At 43.6% G+C, this 14,687-nt stretch overlaps 1 protein-coding gene across 1 annotated transcript in view; it reads right to left on the reverse strand.

The window, feature by feature from the left end:
• The window catches only part of syde2 (synapse defective 1, Rho GTPase, homolog 2 (C. elegans)), a 165,216-nt gene extending 152,779 nt beyond the window's left edge, over window positions 1–12,437 (reverse strand). Inside the window, exon 1 of the mRNA XM_060830651.1 lies at window positions 10,783–12,437. Within this exon, the coding sequence (XP_060686634.1) occupies window positions 10,783–12,250 (1,468 nt within the window). The 5' untranslated portion in view covers window positions 12,251–12,437. The remainder of the gene's footprint in view (window positions 1–10,782) is intronic.
• Window positions 12,438–14,687: the final 2,250 nt, after the last annotated feature.

The raw sequence follows: 14,687 nt of genomic DNA on the forward strand, positions 1-14,687 counted from the left end.
CATAATGAAGGAAGTGCAATTTACCCAGCATAAGTGAGAAACTATTAGTGCATTCACATGGAGCAGAACAAATCAACTAGTAAAGAATACAAGCAGATGGTTATCTGGAGCTCATTTTCATTTTCACTAGGAAATGGTATTAAATTCCCCTTTTCTCCTATCCCACTTCTGACTGAGGAGAAAAGACACCTCTTATTGTCTAGAAAAGATTTAAATCTAGGTTTTCCAGGTGACAGGGCTCTATGTAATTAAACAGATTACAAAAATTTTATTTTCCCCCAGTTTAGAATCCCTACAGTGTGGAAACAGGTCCTTCAGCCCAAGTCCACACCAACCCTCAAGAGTAACCCATCCAGACCCATTTCCCCAGCCTATATTTACCTCTGACTAATGCACCTAACCTACACATCCCTGAACATTATGGGGCAATTTAGCATGGTCAATTCACCCTAACCTGCACATCTTTGGACTGTGGGATGAAACCCACACAGACAGGGAGAATGTGCAAATACCACAGACAGTCACACGAGGCTAGAATCTAAGCTGGGTCCCTGGTGCTGTGAGGCCACTGTGCCGCCCCTTGTTTTTCCTGTATCTTTTCATTAGAAGAAATATTTGCATTTCCTGTATTAGCATGTGCTAACTTACCCAATTTTAGCTCAGGTCTCAAAGAAACACACTAATAAAAGCTAAATACTATGTATTCTACAAATCTTAAACAAACAGAATACTACAGCAACTTGGCAAGTCTAGCAATATCTATGGGCAAGCAAAACAGAATTAATGTCAAGTCTGGAATACCTCTTCTTTAGAGTTCTGAAGAAGAGTTATATGAAAGTTGAAACAATAACGCTGTTCCTCTCTCTAAAGATGCTGCCAGAATTGCAGAGTCTCTTCAGCATTCTGTTAGCTCCAAACACACTCTTGTGCATACTACAAAACCAAAGTTATCTTTGATTAATCATTTTACAGAATGGTTTCATATTTTAACACGATCTAGGAAATAACTGTGCTTGAGAGACAAGTTCTCAACTTGTTTGCTTTCTTCACTTCAGTGTTTCTGGCTTTGCCAATGTAAGGTATACAGGAATCCTATCCGGAATACCATCATTGTTTTGAAAGCACAAATGAGATCATCAGAAAACAACCAATTCAACGGGGCTGGAAAACACTGATTAGTCTATTGATAATTAAAGTTAAGAACCATAAATAGGTACTTCAGTGAACTAAGGAAGACAACTGTTATCTCCAGGTCTACCTTCTACCCCATGAAATGAAGAAACTAGTTAATCAAATTGGCAAGAAACAGAAAAATGAAATCAAGAGATTAATGTTGAAGACATGAATCAAATCGTCTCAGTCGCTGCACTGACCTTTCAGTTAGCAATCCCTTACTGCAAATAGAACCAAGCACATTTTCCAATGATTGAACAGAAGTGTTGACAGCAAATTGTGGAACCATTATACCTTGTCATGGAGTTGAGGTAGCAACTAAATAGGTAAAAGAATTCAATAACAGTTATCTATACTTTAGTTAAAAATAAGCATCAGTACCATTAACCTGATTTTTAAAAGTTTTATCCATTTTTTCTAATCAAGTTATTCAGAAATATATCTCACACTTCTGCAGCAGGTGGAACTTGAACCTGGGCCTCCTCTTCCAGGGTAAGGGCACTATTTCAGTGCTACTCGACTCCACAGAGTTATTGATGTGGAAGTGCTGATGTTGAACTGGGTTGGACAAGGTCAAAAATTCCAACACCAGGATATAGTCCAACAGGTTTGTTTGTAAACAAAATTGTGGAGAGCCTCGCTGCTCCTTCAGGTGCGAGTCAAAGAGCAGCACTCCAAAAGCTTGTTTTCAAATAAACCTGTTGGACTATAACCTTGTGTTGTGGGATTTTTGACAGAGTTTTGAAATATGCATACCACTAGAAAATAAACCAAAATCGCAATTAAGAACTCCACGAATAATAGAGGACAGGCTCTAGAATAGAATGGTTATGTCAAGGATTCATCCTTTAATCAAACTGCATGCTTGCAATTACAATCTTCCCAAAATCCAATCATTAGTCATGCTTTCAGTCTGTAAGTTTCACTGGACAATGCCTTAGCTAAGCTACATATAGATGAAAATGGAATAGTGTAGGTTAGATGGGCTTCAGATTGGTTCCACAGATCTGCACAACATCTAGAGCTGAAGGGCCTGTATTGTGTTCTAATGCTTTATGTTCTAACTCCTTTGCACATCAGTTAAGTTTTCACACAGTACGAAATTGAATGCTTTGATTAATATCCTTGACCTACGGGTTTTCAAACTTACTCAGATATTTCTGCAGGGCTGCGGCAGGAAAAAGGAAAGGAAAGGGGGGAGAAAAGAAGGGAATTTGTAGCCTGGGGCTCACCCTAAGACAGGTAATTCAACCAACACATACACTCACTGAAGAGATCTCGACAGAATGTTCCACATACCAGAGTCAACAGACCATACACGTCTGGAATCAGTGCCCAAGGCTACCAATTCTTCTCATGCCCAGTTTTTAGTGTGGCAGTAACTTCAACAATCTTCATGGCAATATTTTTATGTAAACACCCCTTAAAGATTTTATGATCAAACTTGAAAAAGATCAAGATTTGTACCAGGAATTCCAGATTATATTTTAATGGTCAGGAAATCTTTCTCACAAAAAAAACTAACTACTCTAAAAGTATTAAAGTCACTTCAAGAAAGAAAAATTATGGACCTATTATTAAAGCACGAAACCCTTGAAGACATGAATATCAGTTACTTTGGTAATCCTGCTTTTGCAATGCAACGTTGCTCAACAATGTTTATCTTCGTCAAATGCAGTATTCACATGAAAAGATCATCAACATAAAGCCTTATCTTAGTTTCTTGCCCAAACAGGGGCCATTTTCCAGTATTTTCTTTTAAATCCAGATTTTAAATATCCGCTATTTTCTTCTGTTTCAGTATTCAGAGTTAAACCTTGTAGGAAACAGTCAGCGTTTAACAGCAAATGATAATGATACTATTGCAGATTCCCTCAAATTATATACCTGTCAGATAATTCTTTGAAAATGCTGATATCATTTACACTAATTTCTGCCCAAGAATGTTTCGCAAGTTACATTTCAGGGAATACAGCATCACAAAGGAAGAATGCATTGGTGTTTTTATGATTTCCTCAGAAGGAACTAGAAAATAAATGTAGGATGTTATGCAAATGGGATGAATACATATTGCTAGGATTTGAAAGAACATCATGAACACTATTCAGCATTTGTTGCAACACAGAAGCAGTGATATATTTTCTAGCAAAAATTCAAGCCCTCACAGCACAGGATTTGGAGATACTAATGCATTACTTACAGTACTCTGGTCTAAGTAAAGCAAGTGGCAGACCGAGTCTTGGGGTGGGTGGGAAGAGTGAATAGTACATTAAAATTCTGCAAAGTGGTCTTCATGCCTCGTACACTGCTCTCCAGTAAGTGGCTCAAGAAAGAAACTAAAAAAATGAACTCTGCAGAAATCATCCCATACACCAATTGTAGCTTCATCTATCAAACCAAGAACAATGATAAACATGCGCTTATTTTCCCATGGATATTTCTTTTATTAGAAGGAATATTAATCCTTTTTTTCCAGTATAAGCCAAGTTCCCCAATTTTTAAGCTCTGGTAAGCTTCCCCGATTAAACTTGGTTGGCTTATGGTTAGCACGGCTGCCTTACAGCATCAGGGACCCATGCTTGATTCCACCCTTGGGTGACTGTGTAGAGTTTGCACATTCACCCAGTGACTGCCTGGGTTTTCACCAGACACTCCAGTTTCCTCTCATAGTCGAAAGATGTGCAGGTTAGGTGGATTAGCCAAGGTAAACACAGGGGTATGGGGATAAGATAGCGAGTTGGGTTTGGGTGAAATGCTCTTCGGACAGTCAGTGCAGACTTGATGGGCCAAACAGCCTCTTCTGCATCATAGGGATTCTATAATAAAACTTCCAATTCCTGGAGCTCATTTCCTGAAAAGGAGCGACAAATTCTCCTATGTTAGGATTGACACAGGTGGATTATGGGGGTGTGAGGTGGTCTTTGGAGGGTCAATCTAGACTTAATGGGCTTAATAGCCTCCGATTGTAGAATATTGCATAGCTACAAACTTTGGAATGGTACTCATCAGTAATCATTATCTTCAGGAGGTGATACAAAGTTTAAAGGTGGTGGCAGCAGCAGGACATGGGGGAGCAAAAACTCAGGCAACACATCCATGAATTCTCTTCTACAATACCATCTCTGCGATTCCTTGAATCAAGTATTCTTGATAACTGTCAAGAATGGAACGGGGGACATTACTGTATATTCACTAACCAAACACCTCACCAGAAAAGTTCAAATGAGGACAACACAATGCACAACAACTGAATGGAATGCGAGACAAAATCCCAACTGGACATTAAAATTTTAATTGTTTATTTAGCGATCTACAAGAATCCCAGGCCATTTTGAAAATGTTCACCCTCATGCACTATTGAAGTTAATAAAGTACTTTATGCCACTAGCAGCTCCGCCTGGACATTGTGGAAGTGTCGTAAAATCAAGAACACTTCAGGTAGTGTTGGATTGCAGGTGGACAATTATATTGCCAGGACATTTATAGGCTGTTCTATAATTTTCATATATTTGGATCCAGTATTGAATAAAGTAACAAAATGTAGGAAACAACAGATCTTGCTGAAATACAGCTCTTGCTCTATTCAGCTGCACTGGGAAGTACATAACTCAAGTGCTGTCATATCACCACTGACATGTGGTTGCAATCAGAGTGAAAAATTAATGCAGTAGGTTTTCATTATAATGGATAAGTTCATAATAGAAAGTTCAAATTTTAAAGGTTGATAGACAGTAAATGCACAGGCATAACAAGATATTATATTTTCTTACACAAATGAAGTTGATGCCTTGCTCTTAAATACTGCTCAACTTGCATTTGGATGAGAGATATTTTCAATTAATATTGCTCATGGAACGTGGATGCTGATGGCTAGGCAACATTTGATGCTCATCTTAATTGCCCATTGAGCAGTTAAACGTCAACCACATTGCTATACAGCAAGTCACATGTCAGCAAGACCCGGTAAGGAAGGCAGTTACTTTTTCTAAGGGACATTATTGAGCTGTGTATTCTTTCCAACAATTGACAATGGTTTCACAGTCCTCATAAGACAATTCCTGACTTTTACTGGTTTCAAATTCCATCATCTGTCATAGTATGTACAGTATAACTAGCCATACAGTCAGCATGGATTTGTTAAGGCAATGTTGTGTTTGACAGCTTTATTTTAACATTTTGCTGTGATAACCGGGAACGTTGATGAAGGTGATGCTTTGGGCATATGGCCTACATCAACTTTAGCGAGGATTTTCACAAGGTCCTTGTGGTAGACTGGTCAAGAAAGAAACGAGCCTGCAGGATTGAAGATAAAAGTGGCATACTTGTCCCTAATCTGGTTGAAAGGTGGGAAGCAGAGGGTGATGGTACAGCAATGTGTCTGAAACTGCAAGGTTGTTTCCAATCATCTTCCACAAGGCGCAAAGCTGCAACCCTCACGGTTTGTAGTTTTCATTAATGATTTGGGTTTAAAATGTAGGGATATGATCAAGGGAGATGAAAATGGTGGAATGATAAATAGTGACAAAAGGTAGCTGCAAAATGTGGGAGGAAATTAACGAATTGATCAACTGACAAGTATGGTGCAAATGGAATTCAACTGGAAAAGTGAGAGGTAATGCATTTGAGGGCTAACAAAGCAAGGGATTATACTACAATAAAGAAAACCAACATCCCGAGAGAAAAATCAGAACCAACACTTCAAGTCCATTGATCCCGTCCAGGTGTTACTTTAAGAATGTTAGAACCTTGGACAGTACAGATATCAGAGGGACTTTGTTCATATTCACAGCCTGCTGTAGATAAGGCAATTAAGACAGGATTTAAGAATACTTGCCTTAATTAGCCAAGCTACAGAACACAAGCATTGAGGTTACACTGGACTACATAAGATGCTAATTAGGCTGCGACCAGAGTATTGCTTACAGTTCTGGTCACTACCTTGTTCAGAAAGGCATGACTACACTAGAAAGGTTGCAGAGGAGATTCACAAGGCTGCTGCCTGAACGGAGTTCTCAGCTATGAAGAAAGATTGAAGAGTCTGGGTTTGTTTGCCCATCAAAAAATAAAGATTGAGAGAGGACCTCATGGGGGTCTGGTTATCTCTGGTTTGTTGCTCATGCCACACACTAGCAAGGCAAGGAATAGAGAGGGGGAGAAGTTGAACATGTGGCGGCAGGGATGGTGCGTGAGGCAGGGTTTTGGATTCCCGGATAATTGGGCTCTTTGAGATTGGTGGGAACTCTACAAACAGGACGGTCTTCACCTGAACCAGAGGGGTACCAATACCTTGGGGGGGGGGGGGGGGGGGGGGGTGGATTTTGCTAATGCTCTTTGGGAGGGTTTAAACTAATTCAGCAAGGGGATGGGATCCGATAATGTAGTTTGAGCATGCAGGAGGTTGAGAATAGTGAAGTCCAAAATAAGGTTTTAAGGTTGCAAGGGGGCACCGGCAAGCAAGAAATTGGCTTGAAGTGTGTCTACTTCAACAGCAGGAGCATCCGGAATAAGGTGGGTGAACTTGCAACATGGGTGGAACCTGGAATTTCGATGTTGTGGCCATTTCGGAGATATGGGTCGAGGAGGGACAGGAATGGTTGTTACAGGTTCCAGGATTTAGATGTTTCAGTAAGAACAGAGAAGATGGTAAAACGAGGAGGTGTGGCATTGATAGTCAAAAACAGAATACAGTGGCAGAAAGGATGCTTGATGAAGACCCATCTACTAAGGTAGTTTGGGCTGAGGTTAGAAACAGGAAAGGAGGCCATCTTGTTGGGAGTTTTTTTTAAATAGGCCTCCGAATAGTTCCAGAGATTTAGAGGAAAGGATAGCAAAGATGATTCTTGATAGGAGAGCGTGTGACAGGGTAGTTGTTATGGAATCTTTCACTTTCCAAATATTAACTGGGAATACTATAGTTCAAGTACTTTAAAATGGGCCAGTTTTTGTCCAACGTGTGCAAGAGGGATTCGTGACAGTATGTAGACGGGGGGGGGGGGGGGGGGGGGAGAAGGAGGTCACATTAGATTTGTAACTGGGTAATGAACCCGGCCAGGCGATAGATTTGGAGGTAGGTGTGCACTTTGGAGATAGTGACCACAATTCAGTTATGTTTACTTTAGCGATGGAAAGGAATAGGTATATACTACAAGGCAAGTGTTATAGGTGGGGGAAAAGGCAATTATGTTGTGATTAGGCAAGATTTTGGATGCATAAGATGGGGAAGGAAATTGCAGTGGATGGGCACAATTGAAATGTGGAGCTTTTTCAAGGAACAGCTACTACAGGTCCGTATTAGGCAGGGAGGAAGTGATTGAGCGAGGGAGCCATGGTTTACTTAGGGAGTGGAATCTCTTGTCAAGAGGAAGAAGGCGATTTATGTTCGGATGAGATTTGAAGGCTCAGTTAGGGCACTTGACAGGTTATCCAGGAAAGTTTAAACAGAGAGCTAAGAAGAGCCAGTATGAGACATGAGATGGCGTTAGTGGATAGGATCAAGGAAAACCCAAAGGCTTTATATAGGTATATCAGGAATAAAAGAATGACTAGAATAAGATTAGGGCCAAAGATAGTAACAAGAAGTTATGCATGGAGTCAGAGGAGTTAGGAGAAGCGCTAAATTAATATTTTTCATCAGTAATCACACAAAAAAAAAGACAATGTGGTTGAGGAGAACACATATGAGCTACCAGGCTAAATGGGATTGACGTTCACAAGGATGTGGTGTTGGCAATTCTGGAAAGTATGAAAATAGGTAAGTCCCCTGGGCTGGATGGGATTTAGCCTCAGATTCTCAGGGAAGCCAAGGAGTAGATTGCCAAGCCTTTGGCTTTGATCTTGACATCGCCATTGTCTACAGGAATAATGCCAGAAAACTGGAGGTTAGCAAATGCTGTTCCCTTGTTCAAGAGGGGAACAGAGACAACCCTGGTAATTATGGACTAATGAGCCTTACTTCAGTTGTTGGTAAAGTGTTGGAAAAGGTTTTAAGAGATAAGATTTATAATCATCTAGAAAGGAGTACGTTGATTAGGGACAGTCAACATGGTTTTGTGAAGGGTCGGTCATGCCTCACAAATTTATCGAGCTCTTTGGGACGGTGACAAAACAGGTGGATGAGGGTAAAGCGGTTGATATGATGTATATGGATTTCAGTAAGGTGTTTGATAAGGTTCCCCATGGTTGGCTACTGCACAAAATACAGAGGCATGGGATTGAGGATGATTTTGCGGTTTGGATCAGAAATTAACTAGCTGAAAGACAGAGGGTGGTGGTTGATGGGAAATGTTCATCTTGGAGTTCAGTTACTAGTAGGATACCACAAGAATTTGCTTTGGGTCCACTGCTATTTGTCACTTTTATAAACAACTTGGATGAAGGCATAGAAGGATGAGTTAGTAAATTTGCAGATAACACAAAGGTCGGTAGAGTTGTGGACAGTGCAGACGGACGTTGTAGGTTACAGAGGGACATAGCTAAGCTGCACAGCTGGGCTGAGAGGTGTCTAATGGAGTTTAATGCAGAGAAGTATGAGATGATTCACTTTGGAAGGAGCAACAGAAATAGAGTACTGGGCTAATGGTAAGATTCTTGGTGGTGTAGATGAGCAGAGGGATCTCTGTGTCCACATGCACAGATGCCTGAAAGTTGCCATCCAGTTGATAGTTTGTTAAGAATGCATATGGTGCGTTAGTTTTTATTGATAGAGGGATTGAGTTTCAGAGCCATGAGGTCATGCTGCAACTCTGGTGTGGTTGCACATGAAGTATTGTCTACAGTTCTGGTCACCGCATTATAGGTGGAAGCTTTGGAAAGGGTTCAGAGAGATTTACCAGGATGTTACCTCTTCCAGAGGGAAGTTCTTACAAGAAAAGGCTGCGGGACTCGAGGCTGTTTTCAATCGAGAGAAGATGATTGAGAGATGACTTAATTGAGACTTAGAAGGTAATCAGAAGATTAGACAGGGTGGACAGTGAGACCCTTTTTCCTTAGATGGTGGTGGCTAGCACAAGGGGACATAGCTTTAAATTGAGGAGTGATTGATGTCGGAGGTAGTTTCTTTACTCAGCACTGCCTGAAACCATAGTTGATTCACAAACTTTAAGGGCATTTCAATGGTCATTGGATAAACATCTGGGACGAGAATGGAATAGTATAGGTTAGACGGGCTTCAGATTGGTTTCAAAGGTCAGCACAATATCAAGGGCCAAAGGGCCTGTACTGCGCTGTAATGTTTTATGTTCTAGGAGAAGCATAAATATAGAAAATCAATAGGCACTTCTTGCGAAGAGTAGGGAGGTCAATGACCAGGGATCACAGATTTAAGGTAAGACAAAGGCTAAGAGGAGAGTTGAGAAGTAATGTTTTTCACCAAGGGTGGCAGGAGTCTGAAACTTATTGCCTGAAAGAGTGGTCGAGTTAGAAATTCTTGTAATATTTAAACAGTAATTACGTATTTACTTTCACTTCCATAGCCTCGAGAGTAATGGGTCAAAAGCAGGAAGATGAGATTAGTGGAGTCAGATCTGTTGACTAGCATGGAAATGTACCAAATGCTCTAAACATCTAAAAGAAATGTGTGCTTAAACTGATAAAGATCCGATGCAGCTCTACAGAAGGCTGATAAATAAATTACAAAGGTTCTTGAGAACATCTTAGTTAAATACTCATCTATCCGTTGAGCATGGTATTTTAATCACATATCATATGACCAGCCTACTCAAGGAGAACAAGGTGACATTGCAAGACCAAACCTGGCTCAGCGACAGAGGGAAAGCAGTGCTTCATTGTGTTACGAACCAAATAAGCTTAGTTTTACAAAGCAATTCATGAGTTTATACATGTTCTAAAAAGGTACCTCAACTGAACTATAAAGCTAGACCTTACCTGCTGTTACTCAAACATCCCAAACCAAATTTATTTGATTTATTCTACATGCTCTCTGTTCAAACCAATATTCAACTTTTCTTTCATAAAATATTTTGTGGCCAAATCACATGGGTGTAAATTAACCAAGGAAATAACACAAAAGCATTCCAATTTCATCTGTCAAATAGAAAGCAATAGATGGTACCCAAAAATACAGCATTGTGAATGCAAACAGAAGCTTGCAAATTGCAGGGGGTAGGGACAGGTGGCAATATCACCTAATCTTCAACCGAGATTTATACTTTGTATGAATCTTCCCATCAATAAATATTTTAAGTGTTTATGAACCTAAGTATGAATTAAGTGCAAAACTAACACCATACAGTACTTCTACCATGAAATGTCAACTGATTTTTAAAAATCAGTATGTGAGATATCTATTCGATTAAGATGGAATTATAGATTCCCCATTTAAATCACAGGTGTATAAAGTTAGCACATCATGCACCTATAACCAGTACAGATTAGTGACAGCCTTCTACCAGCTTTAAAATTCAAAATCAGTAGTCCGAGGAAAGAAAGCCTCCACCAGTGTTAGTCACCAAAGAGGCAAGAGGTAGAATCCCATTTGCAGACAGCCTGTTCTGGAGAGTAAGACACCAGCCGGACACTTCACGCTGGACGACAGATCCACGCATAAGGGCCCGATGAAGGAGTGATCCAGTTGCCGCAGCAACTGCCTACCTGTCGGCAAGAGACTCTGGCTGGGAGGGAACGGCGCTGCTTTGTTTCCTTGCATTCTTACAGGAGCAGGGGAGCTGGTCTTCTGTACGTCTACTTCTTTGCTGGCTGCCTGACATGACAGTGAACCAGATGGCACACTGACTCTGACAGAGCCACTAATACGCTCTTTCATCTCCAAGGACAGCATGCGTCCCCTGTGCATCCACTCTTGCATTTTGTTGACCGTCACCGCAGGCGGCTTTAGAAAGCATCCCTGGCTACCATCCTGCTTGTCACATGACCCACAGAGCAAGTCGCTGGGATCTCTAAACTTGGTCACTTCGCAGCTAGAGTCACCGACCAACACGGGGCTACCTCCTGCACCCTGTGCACACTCTGGGGGGTGAATGGCACAGGGCGAGGTGCTCCCGGCACCGCAGGAGGTCTGGCTCGCCTCTCCAAGGCTGAGGAAGGCAGGACCGTGTCCTGACTGTTCACGTTCCAGGTCAGAGTCAGCGAGACAGGACAGGTAATTAATCACCCCATCGCTGACTGAGCGTGGCAAGGGCGCTCTAGCTACCCCACTGACTAGGTTGGCAATGCTGCCGCTGGCACATCCTCTCCTGCGGCGACCCGACAGAGAATCCGCATCAGATACCTGCTGCTGCGGGCTAATCTCATCAGAGGACCAGGCGTCACTGTCTAAAGCCCTGACTGAGGACTGGCTGCAGACACTATCCTGGGACTGGCAGCTGAGAGCAGCCAGGCGGCCCCGGCTCTCCATCTCCACCGGCATGCCGTGCATGGCGTGGATCAGCAGGTAATAGGCTTCGTGCAAGCGGCTCCGGAGCCTCTCCTTCTCCCGGGCACTGTCCAGGCTGTGCTTCCTGTGCCTGTGGGGGGAGAGGGCAGCGGCGGGCGCGGGGGAGGGGGCGGCGGCGGCGGGCACCGGCCGCTCGCAGCCCCCCAGCCACGGGTTGTCGTAGTAATCCTCCTCCTCCTCCTCCTCCTGGCTGTCCAGCGACTGCCTGCGGCCGGGGGAGAGGAGGAGGAGGGGGTGGTGGTGGTGGAAGGGGGGGGCGGTGGAGTTGGGGAGGGGGGAGGTGAGCTGACCCCCTGCCCCTCCCCCCACCCCGCCCCCCTCCGCGGCTCGCAGCCGGCGCTGCTCCGGGCTCTGCCGGCCCCGGCCGCTGGCGGTACCCGGGCGCCGGTTCCTCCTGACGGTGCCCTCCTCCTCCTCCTCTTCATCCTCCGGCTGCTGCTGCTCTCCTCCTCCTCCGCTGTTCCCCGACCCCGCTAAAACTTTCACACCGCCAACCACCATTACCCCGGGCCCGGCCTCCTGTGGTAGCCGCCGCTGCCGACGCCGCCGCTGCTCCTCGGGAAGCTTCGCTTTACCTTCCTGACTCCTCGTCCCGACGCCCGCCGACTTCTTGGACTTCCTGCCCCTCAGTTTGGCGAAGAGAGTCCGGCGTAAAGGATCGGCCATCGCTCTCGGCGCGCGCTCGCGTCTCCCACCACCTCCACCACCCTCCCCTCCGACTCCGCTCAAGGGCTCCCCTGTCGCTGCCTGCCCGCCCGCCCGCCCGGCCGGCCGGCACAGAGACCGCCGCCGCTCTGGCCGCGCTCCTGCGCGATCTGACGGGCTGCAGGGCTCGGGGCTGGCTCCTGGTCCCTCTGCCTGGCCACGCGCTCGTTCGCTCTCTCTCTCGCGCGCGCGTGCATCCCCGCCCCCTTTTCGGTTTGAAGCTCAGGCCCCTCCCCAACAGCCGCGGCGCGAGGCGGCCATCACGCAGGCGCAGAGCCCCCCGTCTCGTGAACGGTACCGCCCATCGCGACCTCCGAGCCAATTGGAGCGTGGGGGCGGTGACAAACCCGACCGATGCCAGGTAATAGCCCCGCCTTCTACCCACCCTCTGAACACACCTGGGCTCACCTGGACCGTGAGGAAAAGCAAGATGGCTTGAAGATCAGGTAGGGCTGTCAATGTCCACTTGGACAGTCAAGCAATTGAAGATTGATCTCTAGGAAAATGTGTTGATTCCAAAGATGAGGGGTTTGTTTTATGAAAGAGAGATTGAGCATTTTAGGCCTGTATTCATTTGTGTTCTTAGTTAGACTAAATTCCATTAAAATATATCAAGGAGATAGTCTGGACCCTAACTTTATTTAAAGGCAACTGTTAGGTGCTGCATTTCAGATGTGATTTAATAGGTCCACAACTAGGCTTTGAGCAAAACACACTTTATTCTTACAATATAGTAAAAATACAAAGCACAAAAAAATTGACATGACTTTAATTCTGTTGAAATATTTATTAAAATAATATATTTTAAACTATTATTTAACTACTTATCACCAACTGTTCCAGTATAATAACATCCTGTAAACACACCTTGGGCAAAGGCAAATTCAGCAAAACAGATTTTCCTCACATGCTACCTTTCTTCTAGTTCAGGAATACTGAAAGAAACAGTCTAGCAGAAAAGACAGAATCGAAGCTTTCTGCTGCAGCAGTGAGAGAGAGCTGTATCTATCAGCTTCACCAACCAACTCCAAACATCAACTGAAAGCAAAACAAAAACCCTGAGTCTGACTCCATCCACTCATGCTTAGAGTCATAGAGTCACAGAGATGTACAGCACAGAAACAGACCTTTTGGTTCAATTCATCCATGCTGGCCAGATATCCTAACCTAACCCAGTCCCATTTGAGAGCACCCCGGAGGTTCCCTGCCTTCATTCCTGATGAAGGGCTTTTGCCTGAAGCATCAATTTTCCTGCTCCTCAGATGCTGTTTGAACTGCTGTGATTTTCCAGCACCACTCTAATCTAGACTCTGGCTGTCCCAGTCTATGTTAGGAAAATTAAAATCCCCTACCATGACAATCTGATTGTTCCTACAAGTCTCCACAATCTCCCTGCATATTTGTTCCTTTAATTTCCATTGACTATTTGGGGGCCTACAGTACAACCCCAATGATACCACCAGCCCCTTCTTACTTCTTAATTCCATCCACAAAGTTTCACTGGATGATTCTTAAGTTATTTCACCTCTGATTACTGCTGTGATACGTGCCTTAATCAAAAATGCAACACCCCCTCCCTTTTTTCCACCACCTCTGCACCTGTACCCTGGTACATTAATTAAGCTGCCAATTTTGTCCCTCTGTTAGATCAGACCAGGTACAGATAACAGTTTTCTTCCCTCAAGGGCATTTATCCTGATAATTGACAACAATATTATTTTAATTGCAGATTTTGTTTCATTGAATATAAATTCTACCATGGTAGGATTTGAACCCAGGTCTCCGCAACATTACTTGGGTCTCTGGTTTAATAGTCTAGCAATAATACCACTATCACCTCCCATTAAATGATTTGGACAGTTCTATTTCATCTCCTCTCAAACTATGCTAAGGGAAACAAATTAAGCTACTCCAATATATTCACGTTGCTGAAGTCATGTAATCACAGATGAATAATTAGCCCATCGAGTTTGCACCAATCCTCCGAAGAACATCCCATTCAGGCCCAGCCCCACCCTATCCCCAAAACCCCTTATTTTTGACCATGGCTATTCTACCTAGCCTACACACCCCTGGACACTACATGGTAATTTTAGCATGGCCAATCTACCTTAGCTACACATGTTTGGACTGTGAGATGAAACCAGAGTACCCAGCCAAAACACTGGGAGAATGTGCTAACTCCCCACAGACAGTCACCCAAGGCTGGAATCCATCCATTGTCCCTCATCCATTGAAGCAGGGATCTTGAATCTATTTTTTGACTTCTTCCTAAAATCTTCATATCTCCCCTAAACAAGAGCGCACAGAATTTGATAAATGTTCGAAGTGAAGCCAAACTAGCTTTATAAAGAAGCCTCATTATTAGATTTCAACTTAAATCCCACCCTTTATGTTA

This window comes from Hemiscyllium ocellatum, chromosome 9 (assembly GCF_020745735.1).
Source record: "Hemiscyllium ocellatum isolate sHemOce1 chromosome 9, sHemOce1.pat.X.cur, whole genome shotgun sequence".
Lineage (NCBI taxonomy): Eukaryota > Metazoa > Chordata > Chondrichthyes > Orectolobiformes > Hemiscylliidae > Hemiscyllium > Hemiscyllium ocellatum.